The sequence below is a fragment of the Lepidochelys kempii genome, chromosome 5, assembly GCF_965140265.1.
Source record: "Lepidochelys kempii isolate rLepKem1 chromosome 5, rLepKem1.hap2, whole genome shotgun sequence".
Lineage (NCBI taxonomy): Eukaryota > Metazoa > Chordata > Testudines > Cheloniidae > Lepidochelys > Lepidochelys kempii.
The window spans coordinates 89,355,713-89,367,978 of record NC_133260.1 but is presented as its reverse complement, the minus strand read 5'-3'; the positions used below and the strand labels follow the sequence as shown (position 1 = coordinate 89,367,978).

Genomic DNA, 12,266 nt, shown 5'->3' with positions numbered 1-12,266 from the left:
GAAAATGCCTAATGGGTTTAATAATTCCTGTTGTTTTCTTTAGATTCAGATTCATTAAACTATTTGATATCTTTATAACCTGATGGAATTAAAGCAGAAAGAATCAAAGTCAACATTTTAAAACCTGGGTGCCTAAACTTTAGGCACCTAAATCCTTAAAATAAGCTCCTAAATAATAGTAACCTGATTCATAACACCGGTCAGCATCCATTGGACGTGCAGATGCTGAGCTCCTCTGAAAATTGTGTCATTATTACTGAAGAGCCTGTATGGGGATTTAGGTGCCTAAACTTAGGCTGACAGTGAGTACATGGAAAGGCTGACTGTCTGGAAGTAGAATGATACATTTCTATTATATACATGAGTCGTATTTATTCATTTAACTGCTGATGATTGATTTAAGATCTGTCACTGTTAGTCAGGAGTATTTCACATGCTTTTAGTCAATGGAAGAGGATATTCTGCGTTCGCGTTCAGCCAATAACTGCTGTTCTTTTATTTCTTTTAGGGCTATACCTGGACTTTTGGGTAGCAGAACACATTTCAAGAAGGAATTTTCTGATCCAGTGGAGCATGGCCAGAGGCACACCGCAACTAAGAGAGAGCTAGCAACAGGTCGAAAGGCCATGCAGAAGCTAGCAAGAAAAATGTCTGGCTGCTTCCTGCGACGTACTAAGGCTTTTATTAGTGATCAGTTGCCAAAAAAGGAAGACAGAGTAAGAGTGGCCATTTTTACAAAATACTAATAAATATATCATATCTTGGTGGTTGTTATATATATCGTAGTGTTTTTTTTATAGTGTATCTAGTAGTTCATGGTTCTGTGGTCAGATTTTTCTAGAGTTCAGAGGTCCAGGTTGTGAGCAAAAATGCACATGCAGTAGTACACTTCATTTGTTCACATAATTACTATGATTGCATGTTCAGATTGAGTTATTTGGGCATGGAAATGCCCAGCAAGACATTTGACTGACCATTAACACATCCAGATGCTTAATTTATATGCACAGTTGTAATTATATGGCTAATATCAGCTTCACATTTCTGTGTGCAGGAGGTGGAGTCTGATAATATATAAATTAAGACTTGTTAAAAGCCAATTACTTTCAATCCTCCCCTTTTATGGTATTCATTTTAAAATTGTTTTTATTTTTTTTAAGTTAATTGTGACTAATTGTGGCTGTTCCTTTGGTGCTGGCATAAACATAATTTAAGAATTCATACTTTTTTAAATCATCATGACTAGGCTGTTTTGATGAATATGAGAATTTATTTAGCCAGCAAGCACAAATACATCTAATAAATTAAACACATTAGCTTGCAGCTGTTTTTCTAGATTTTGTTTTGCCCTTCATACAGAGCCTGTAATAATGTCATCCAAACTGTGTCTTCTAAAGGAAAGATTAACACAAACGTCAGTCAGGTGCTTTTCTAAATCTAGCGGTTTTATGTCTTTTCATTCTCTTGTTAATGTGAGTATACGTTCAAGTTACTGTTGTATTATTATAGCACAGCATGGTGCTGCTGCTATGTGGGTGGCCTAAGTTCAGAAGTGATCTTGGGATTTTCTGTTTCCTGCTGGTTAAGACCAAAGATGTCATGGAGATGCCACCCGTGGTCTTTGGGAGGAGGGATAAGAGTTTTGGACACACCACTGTACAGATCCCTCCCCCGCCCCATTCCTGTGACTCTCAGTATCAATAGGTCTCTTAGATTTGACTGTTTTTTATCTCTCTGACTGTAGAAGTGTTCTACAATAGTTAGTACCAAAGGGTGGTGAAAGGAAAAGGCAAATAAACCATTCTGACTAAGTGGGCAAGAACTTTTATGGCTAGGTCTTTTAAACCTTCACTCACTCACTCAATAACTCCCCCCCCCTCCTCCCCCCCCCCCAAAAAGCCTAAAGAAAATGTAGTGGAAGTAAAACTGCAGAATGATTGATGTAGTTTGATTTTAATACTGCTAATAGAATTGGTAAAAAAAAATTGTATTAAAATTACCACAGTTACCTGTTGACCATATTTTCACACTTTTTTTCCAGCACATCAGCCTCCAGTTCTTTGTTGGGAGCAGAAAAATACCCTTTAACTACCTGTACATCTATCAGTTTATTTTCCATTTCCTGTAATTTTAGTATTTTAGCATTTTTGTGTTATATTCTTATTGAGGTCTTTGTTGTTTTTTCATGTATGCTGCATACAATTGTATTTTGGGGTTCTATCTTGGCAGACGGTATACTGTTCCCTGACAGAGTTCCAGAAACAAGTATATCAGGCTGTGTTGGCAACAGAAGATGTAAGCTTAGTATTGCGAGCACGGGAGCCCTGTAGTTGTAGCAGTGGCCGTAAAAGGAAGAATTGTTGTTACAAAGTAAGTATTTTCACAGTCTAGATTTCAGGATGTACAGTAACTTGCATCTTTCCACCCTGCTGGTTTGGACAATGTGAAGGAATATGCTTCAGGGAATGACTGGCCCTACCTATTTTGCAGGTCTTGTTCCTAATAGATCACCAAAAGAGGAGTTGCAGAGTGGAGCATTCCCCAAAACCACTGTTCCTCTAGACGCACAGGCTGTCTCTCACCTTTGCTCTCACAACTTTTGTAGCAGTTGAGGGCAGAATAGAAATTCTTTGATCCCTTTTTATATTTGTTTAATAATCCAAGGTGGGGATGAAAGGTACATTATTTGGTCATTGCCATTAAAGAGCCAATATTTGCTGATAGTTATGACATGTTGGTGGCTGAGATTCTCACATTCTCTGTCTTTAATTAGGGTAAGAGATAGCGGTAGACACTATTCACAAATGATTATTTCTGCTAAGAAGGGGCTGTCTTAATCTGTATGTTATAGTTCACAAGGGAAAGTTGAACAAAAGGTAAATGTATATAAATACACTGGCAACAAAATCTATTAAACAATAAAAATTTGTTTTGAAAAACAGGGAAATCAATTTAAAGAACAAAACAAGGAAAATATACTGTACATACAGGAAAACTATTGAAAGACTGAACTTTAAGAAAAAAATGCAATTAAACTCCAGTTATAAATATAAATATAGTGTCAGTTAATTGGAGGTCATGGGGAAGAAACTAAAGTTAGTTATAGTTTAACTTAACTGTGTAATTTCAAGTTAACTCGGACTTAACAGTACCTACTGACCCCTTGTGATCTTCCACTCAGTACAGCCATTGCACTTTGCATGCAAGGAGAAAATATTCAGAAGGAGGCTTTGATAAGAATTCTTTTTGTCAGTTTAAACTCAAGAACTGCATCCTGGATGGTTACTTCAGCAAACCCATAACCTTGTCCCTTAAAATGTCCTGGGAGTCCTGATGATTACATTTAAAATCATTTTACTTCAGGCAGCTTGTTAACTTAAAAACCTAGACAAAATAAATCAAACTGATTGAGACACAGGTCATCTGTAAACTATTGGTGGAAGTGCTGTGATGGAAGTTGCCTCAAGCTCCACTGGTCTTGCTGTTCCCTGAAGTAGTAATTGCTGAAGACTTCTTGTCTTTTGTCTGCTTTGAATGTCTTCTTTTTTATAATTTTCAAAATAATAAACTTCACTCTTTTTGGCTGGTTGGTATTCTTCCCAGTCTTTACTTCTCCAATTTAAAGCAATGCATTTTTTTTCTAAATTTCCATGTATTCTATCTTTACATTAAATACTCTGTTGTTTTGTCAACTTCCCTGTTACTTTTAACTTACTGCAGTCTCTCACGTTTTCTTCCATGTACCCTATCACCCTTTATTGTCTAGGCATATCTGTGTCTCCAGGTCACTCAGTTTGCTCTGCCCTTGACACCCATATTTTAAGAGCTGTTACAGTCTGGGTTGAGAGTGTTATGGACAGCTTCTCTCAACCAACTGATTCAAATTTTAAGAATGGAAAAATTTAGATTGGATATCAAGAAAAACTTCCTTACTTGAGCTGTATTAGGTTGTGGAATAGCCTTCTTAGATCTGTGGTAAAACATTAGAAAAGGTACAGTCGGGAACAACCTGCATGGATAGGGGGATGGACTGAAGGACCTATTAGCTCACTTCCAGCTCTAAGTAATAGCAATACATTCAAATTATAAGCATACATTTGTATTTACTCAGCAGAAGTTGTCCTGTAATGGAAAATCATTATTCAAATACACACTTTACAATAATAGTAAAATGAGCACATAATACTGGCCAATGACACACTTTTATATACTGTATTTATTCCTCATGTACATTATAAATGTTTTTCAGCTTTGCTTCAGTGTGATAACCTGATCTATTTTATCTCTTGTTGAAATGCTTTTTACAGTAAGGCAGCTTTTGGATTGTTTATTTTATTAATAGATTTTACGTTATGAAGGTGTGCTGCTAGTTTTTCACTAATTTTAACAGTAGCTGTTTCCATGCTTCTATGTCTCATGATGTTTTGTAGAGAAAAGTGACCCTCCATTTCATTCAGTTCGCTAATGACACCTGAAATTACTGGAAGCCCTTGGCCACATCCTGGATGCTTAAGTGTAAAATAGATTGCTATAGAATAACTTCCTGAAGTTACCCATGAAATCTAGCAATTTGAAAGGTTGTAGGGGGAAACATGATTGAGCACTAGTTAAAATGTTATGGTAGGCATTTAAGAATAATATTGGAAAAGGAGTGCAAGTGCTAAAGCTGTCATTTTTATTATTTGTCAACTAGTGACTTCAGTGATATGCACTGGCTGTTATTTTTGGCATATTCACATGTTTAAAGTCAGTCAGCCATAACCAGGAAAACACAGTTATCTGATGTCATTGCTGATTCAGTAGAAAACCTTGCATAAACATTTAAAGTCATTTTAATTATATTTTTTATTATTATATTATTATATTTTTATAATTTTATTATTAATTTATCTATTTAAAATATTGTTGAGTTTCTTTTCAGAAAGAAAACTATTAGCTGTTGTTGTGTAAGATGCCATTAAAACAACTGTGATTTAAATTTGATTTTAAATTGTTTGTAACATTTCCATTTCTGTTTTTCATATGACATGTTACATGGCATCTTGGTTACCCTAACTTTCTATAAATTACGTGTTCTGTAATATGTAAGAACAAATATAAACAACATTGTTGTCTTGAAGCAGAGGCGGTGCTAGCAGGAGTGTTTTTGGAACCGCACACACACAAAACATACCAATAATTAATAAGGGGCCCCCTTGAGCTGCTCAGGGCCCTAAGCAATTGCTTAGTTTGCCTATGCCTGGCGTCGGCTCTGAAGAAATCTTTTCTGTTAATGCTATTTGTTACAAAATGCAGGAAAATTGTAAGTATTCTCTGTCATGCTGCATTTTTAATAAAATCAATAAGGTTCCCATATTAATCTATGTGGAAGAGGTTTTAAAAAATACTTGGAAATCGCAAATACACTTTCTGCTGAAAATGGTAGTTCTCATCTTAGAGTTCTAGAACGCTGATTCTGCCAGTTGCCAATAAATGTGGTTAGAATATCTATAATTGTAGGATAGTCACATTTTTCTAGGTTGTTTGTACCTTTAGGAAGCATTATTGCTTTTTTTGTTTTGTTTCTACAGACAAATGCCCATGGTGAAACAATGAGGGCACTGTATTTCAGTTACCTGACAATCCTTCGGAAGGTTGCTAATCATGCTGCTCTACTACAGACAGAGAACACCAGCAAACATCAGGTTGGTTTGGGTCTGCCTAAAGAGCAAAGTCGTGAAACAAAGGGAGAAACTTTTTAGTGAAAAGGTCTTATTGTAGCAGCTAGCTATAATTGTGATGGCCACTTCTTTTCAACTTTATTTACTCTCATCTTTTTGTCGAGCTAGCAGGAATTGAAGTATTTTGGTTCGTGCTTGGTGTCTGATCCTGCTCCCATAAAATCGAATGGCAAAACTCCCATTGACTTTTATAGTGCAGGAACAACCCTTATTCGGTAGTTTTCAACGGTAGCAATATTTTTCGTTTAGTCACGAGTAATTTTTTAAAAACTGAATTCTGGTGATGTTGGGGGAACAGTAGATAAGTAGACATTTTAGTGTTCAAATAATGTCAGAGGTAACTACTTGTAACATATTTGTTTATCAAAAGAATTTCTCCAGGGTTGGCTTCTTTGTAAAAATAGAAAATGTTTTAGGGCATTTGCTTTCCAAAAGAATTGTTCTTTTGAGAGAGCTGAATTGCTTTGAACAGCACAAGAAGAAATACTTTTATCAAAGTAGGGGCAAGGAGAAGACAGTGTCAGCTGGAATTGTTAGAATGGCAAGGGGGAATTTGTGAATCTAAACTGATGTTGGCACACAGATATTTTCTTGGAATTCACTTTACTTCTTTCCTCAAGTGAAGACAGAGGCAGCATAGAAACTTTTTTTTTTTAAAGTGTTGCAATATACCTCTAAGACCGCAAATGAGTAAAAAAGAAAGGGATGTTATCACCTTCATTTGGAGGCCTCAAGGGGATAAGAGTGCAGAATTCCTGGCTTAATCCTCAAGAAGGCGGTCCCTCTTTGAAAAGTGTTACACCTCGCTGTCCAGGACTTTATACTTATACCTATCACCATAGTAAGTGCCTAAATGGAACTTACTATGGTGATAGGTATAAGTATAAAGTCCTGGACTTTATACTTTACACTTTAAATGGCACCATAGTAAGTGCCTAAATTGGAAACAAGCAGGGAGAACTGGAGGTCCTGGTGATGTCAAGGAACTATGACGTGATCGGAATAACAGAGACTTGGTGGGATAACTCATATGACTGGAGTACTGTCATGGATGGTTATAAACTGTTCAGGAAGGACAGGCAGGGCAGAAAAGGTGGGGGAGTAGCACTGTATGTAAGGGAGCAGTATGACTGCTCAGAGCTCCAGTACGAAACTGCAGAAAAACCTGAGTGTCTCTGGATTAAGTTTAGAAGTGTGTGCAACAAGAGCGATGTAGTGGTGGGAGTCTGCTATAGACCACCGGACCAAGGGGATGAGGTGGATGAGGCTTTCTTCCGGCAGCTCACGGAAGCTACTAGATCGCATGCCCTGATTCTCATGGGTGACTTTAATTTTCCTGATATCTGCTGGGAGAGCAATACAGCGGTGCATAGACAATCCAGGAAGTTTTTGGAAAGCGTAGGGGACAATTTCCTGGCGCAAGTGCTAGAGGAGCCAACTGGGGGGGTGCTTTTCTTGACCTGCTGCTCACAAACCGGGTAGAATTAGTGGGGGAAGCAAAAGTGGATGGGAATCTGGGAGGCAGTGACCATGAGTTGGTTGAGTTCAGGATCCTGATGCAGGGAACAAAGGTAAGCAGCAGGATACGGACCCTGGACTTCAGGAAAGCAGACTTCGACTCCCTCAGGGAACGGATGGCCAGGATCCCCTGGGGGACTAACTTGAAGGGGAAAGGAGTCCAGGAGAGCTGGCTGTATTTCAAGGAATCCCTGTTGAGGTTACAGGGACAAACCATCCCGATGAGTCGAAAGAATAGTAAATATGGCAGGCGACCAGCTTGGCTTAATGGTGAAATCCTAGCGGATCTTAAACATAAAAAAGAAGCTTACAAGAAGTGGAAGGTTGGACATATGACCAGGGAAGAGTATAAAAATATTGCTCGGGCTTGTAGGAATGTTATCAGGAGGGCCAAATCGCACCTGGAGCTGCAGCTAGCCAGAGATGTCAAGAGTAACAAGAAGGGTTTCTTCAGGTATGTTGGCAACAAGAAGAAAGCCAAGGAATGTGTGGGCCCCTTACTGAATGAGGGAGGCAACCTAGTGACAGAGGATGTGGAAAAAGCTAATGTACTCAATGCTTTTTTTGCCTCTGTTTTCACTAACAAGGTCAGCTCCCAGACTGCTGCGCTGGGCATCACAAAATGCGGAAGAGATGGCCAGCCCTCTGTGGAGATAGAGGCGGTTAGGGACTATTTAGAAAAGCTGGACGTGCACAAGTCCATGGGGCCGGACGAGTTGCATCCGAGAGTGCTGAAGGAATTGGCGGCTGTGATTGCAGAGCCACTGGCCATTATCTTTGAAAACTCGTGGCGAACCGGGGAAGTCCCGGATGACTGGAAAAAGGCTAATGTAGTGCCATTCTTTAAAAAAGGGAAGAAGGAAGATCCTGGGAACTACAGGCCAGTCAGCCTCACCTCAGTCCCTGGAAAAATCATGGAGCAGGTCCTCAAAGAATCAATCCTGAAGCACTTGCATGAGAGGAAAGTGATCAGGAACAGCCAGCATGGATTCACCAAGGGAAGGTCATGCCTGACTAATCTAATCGCCTTTTATGATGAGATTACTGGTTCTGTGGATGAAGGGAAAGCAGTGGATGTATTGTTTCTTGACTTTAGCAAAGCTTTTGACACGGTCTCCCATAGTATTCTTGTCAGCAAGTTAAGGAAGTATGGGCTGGATGAATGCACTATAAGGTGGGTAGAAAGCTGGCTAAATTGTCGGGCTCAACGGGTAGTGATCAATGGCTCCATGTCTAGTTGGCAGCCGGTATCAAGTGGAGTGCCCCAAGGGTCGGTCCTGGGGCCGGTTTTATTCAATATCTTCATAAATGATCTGGAGGATGGTGTGGATTGCACTCTCAGCAAATTTGCGGATGATACTAAACTGGGAGGAGTGGTAGATACGCTGGAGGGGAGGGATAGGATACAGAAGGACCTAGACCAATTGGAAGATTGGGCCAAAAGGAATCTGATGAGGTTCAATAAGGATAAGTGCAGGGTCCTGCACTTAGGACGGAAGAACCCAATGCACAGCTACAGACTAGGGACCGAATGGCTAGGCAGCAGTTCTGCAGAAAAGGACCTAGGGGTGACAGTGGACGAGAAGCTGGATATGAGTCAGCAGTGTGCCCTTGTTGCCAAGAAGGCCAATGGCATTTTGGGATGTATAAGTAGGGGCATAGCGAGCAGATCGAGGGACGTGATCGTTCCCCTCTATTCGACATTGGTGAGGCCTCATCTGGAGTACTGTGTCCAGTTTTGGGCCCCACACTACAAGAAGGATGTGGATAAATTGGAGAGAGTCCAGCGAAGGGCAACAAAAATGATTAGGGGACTGGAACACATGAGTTATGAGGAGAGGCTGAGGGAGCTGGGATTGTTTAGCCTGCAGAAGAGAAGAATGAGGGGGGATTTGATAGCTGCTTTCAACTACCTGAAAGGGGGTTCCAAAGAGGATGGCTCTAGACTGTTCTCAATGGTAGCAGATGACAGAACGAGGAGTAATGGTCTCAAGTTGCAGTGGGGGAGGTTTAGATTGGATATTAGGAAAAACTTTTTCACTAAGAGGGTGGTGAAACACTGGAATGCGTTACCTAGGGAGGTGGTAGAATCTCCTTCCTTAGAGGTTTTTAAGGTCAGGCTTGACAAAGCCCTGGCTGGGATGATTTAACTGGGAATTGGTCCTGCTTTGAGCAGGGGGTTGGACTAGATGACCTTCTGGGGTCCCTTCCAACCCTGATATTCTATGATTCTGTGATTCTATGAAATGTTCTTTAAATATTGTTTCTGTCTGGCGTGCTTTGGAAGAATAGGTTTCAGAGTAACAGCCGTGTTAGTCTGTCTTTGCAAAAAGAAAAGGAGTACTTGTGGCACCTTAGAGACTAACCAATTTATTAGAGCATAAGCTTTCGTGAGCTACAGCTCACTTGCGTCCGATGAAGTGAGCTGTAGCTCACGAAAGCTCATGCTCAAATAAATTGGTTAGTCTCTAAGGTGCCACAAATACGCCTTTCCTTTTTGGAAGAATAGTGTTCTTTGTTACGACAAAAAATTAAGAGTTCAAATGGTTTATGGAAATTACAGTGTGCTGTAGTGCTTGAAATAGTTACTGGTATGATATAGTAGAATAGAATTGCTGTATTATTTAATGGTGAATTCATTTCCCATGATTATTTACTGTATGTGTAGCAGTTGATACCTGTCTGATTACATCTGTACACAAAAGACTGATTTAAAATGTTGACAATTAGTGTCAGTAAGCAAACTGGAAAATCCAAGATACTTGGGCTCTAGTTCCATCAGTCAGTATTTTTGAGCCTGGCCCTGCAAGCTACCTAGCACCCTCACTCCCATTGAACTCAGTATCTCAGGATCAGTCTTAATGCTCTATTGTCATCTCCTCCCATTCCTGCCCATTGCTTCCCCCTACCCCCCCCCCCCCCATGAAATCGACCTCCCAATCTGTTTGCCCTCTCCTTACTGATATTGTTCCTAAGGAATCAACTCTTCTTTGGAGCCAGCAAGAAGTGAAGTTATACTTGTAGTAATACTGATTTAAAAACCTTTCTTAATCTTCCCTCTGTATTTCTCAGTGTCTTCTTGTTTGTCCTTTGGATTTTAAATTCTTTGGGACAGGATATTTGTGTTTTGACCAGCTCCAGCTTTGTTTGTACTAAACAAATAATAAAGTCTAAAAAGAAAGTGGGGGGAGAGGGTTTGCGAGCCAGTCTGCTGCCGTATCTTCCATTGTGGTACTTGAGATCAGAAAATTAATGATCCTCATAATCTTGAGAGGTTTGGGAACTTCTCCATTAGGGAAAGAAAATTTTGCAATGCTCTCTTTAATATACGCCGAAGTCCACCATTGGTATTTTTCCAAGTGAGGCAATGCACTTTTATTTTTCTTAATATGGGAGAGAGGACTATCTTGTGTTTTGGACAGACTCTAGTTACTAGAATTCTCATATTTAACCATGGGTTTCAGAGTAACAGCCGTGTTAGTCTGTATTCGCAAAAAGAAAAGGAGTACTGTAGCCTCTTATCCTTTAAGCTAAAACCTCAATTTTTTTCTTACTGTTGTCAGATGCTTTTGTACTGAGCACTTTTATAAATTTACTACTAATTCCAGCATCATCAAGAATGTGCTCTTTTAGCCTATTTCACTCTTTCACAGATTAATGCTGGACCAAATTATCTCTAATACTAAACTCCATGTTTCGTTTGTGGTGATCATATTTTCTGCCTTTTTTTTTTTTTTTACAGGAAGAGCATATCAAAAGGATATGCAACCAGGTATTTTCCGAGTTTCCAGATTTTGTACAGCTGAGCAAAGATGCAGCCTTTGAAACAATTTCTGATCCAAAGTACAGTGGGAAAATGAAGGTAAACATATTTGGAAAAAACAGTGTAACATAATTTTATAGATTGTAGTATAGATGTGTTAGAAAATCTGCATCTACCATTTATCTAACCACTTTATAACTAATCCTTCTACCTGGATCATGAAAGTTACAGATTTAAAAGACCTAGATCACCATACTAATCCCTGGGAATGAAGGGTTATTCCTGATTAAAACATTTTCTAGTGCTTTGTCCATTCTAGTTCTTTGCAATGGTGTATCCAGTACTTCTCTTGGAAGACTCTGTAGTCAGGAAGCTTCTCTGCACCCCAATAGGAGTCTAAATTTTTACTTTTCATTCCATTACTCATAACTATAGTTGCTAGTTATATCTTCATAAATAATGTCACCACTTCTAGTGTTCAGTCTTTAAATATAATGGATTTATATCCATTTAGGTCTCCTGCCTATTGCCTTCTCTTACCCTAGCTATATATATTTAGCTCTTAAGACCTTTCCTCATCAGTCAGTTTTTTAGTCTCCTGGTTGCTTGAGTTATTCTTTTTCGGAATCTTTCTGAAAATGTATTGCCCAGAACTGGACTGATGTCTTATCGAACTAGAGTCACGTAGAGAAGGACCACTACCACCCTCCCCTTGATGTACTTGCCTGTGCAATCCATAAATGCATTGGCCTTTTTGCAGCTATATATACTGCAAAGTCATATTAAATTTGTTTTAACTATCATCCTTAGTTCTCTTCAGCATTACTGCTTCCCAGGGTTCTCCTTTTGTTTGAGCATCATTGTTTTCAGATTATTTTTTTTCCAGATTGCTTAAATTTTTCTAAGTTGAATCTCATTTTGTTTTCTGTATGTTTCTAATTTCTCTGGGCTTGTTGGGGTTCCCATCTCCTTTCATTTTAATATCAACTCTGGAGTTCTTTAGCATGCTGATTAATACCTCTTTCAGATGATTAAATCAATTCTAACACTGATCCTGAGGGTACCCCTCTAGGTGTATCTTCCTGACTTGATAATTGTAATCTATTACCTTTTTGTTTTTCTTCAGGTAGTGTCACTATGGGTGCTCCGTTTTGGAGGGGGTGGGGGTGCCCTGTGCATTTGGAGATTTTAGGTAGCAGTGCCTGTTCAACCTGCGCATATGCTCTGCTCAGCCTTGTGCTCTTTACCATGGGTATATACATCTG

General features: G+C 39.3%; 1 protein-coding gene across 2 annotated transcripts in view; it reads left to right on the top strand.

Moving 5' to 3' along the window:
- Positions 1-12,266, top strand: part of ERCC6L2 (ERCC excision repair 6 like 2) — a 67,448-nt gene that overhangs the window by 27,327 nt on the left and 27,855 nt on the right. For both annotated transcript variants that reach the window (XM_073344952.1, XM_073344954.1), the window contains exons 8-11: positions 509-716; positions 2,230-2,370; positions 5,571-5,684; positions 10,981-11,100. In XM_073344952.1, coding sequence (XP_073201053.1) covers positions 509-716; positions 2,230-2,370; positions 5,571-5,684; positions 10,981-11,100 — 583 coding nt within the window. The remainder of the gene's footprint in view (positions 1-508; positions 717-2,229; positions 2,371-5,570; positions 5,685-10,980; positions 11,101-12,266) is intronic.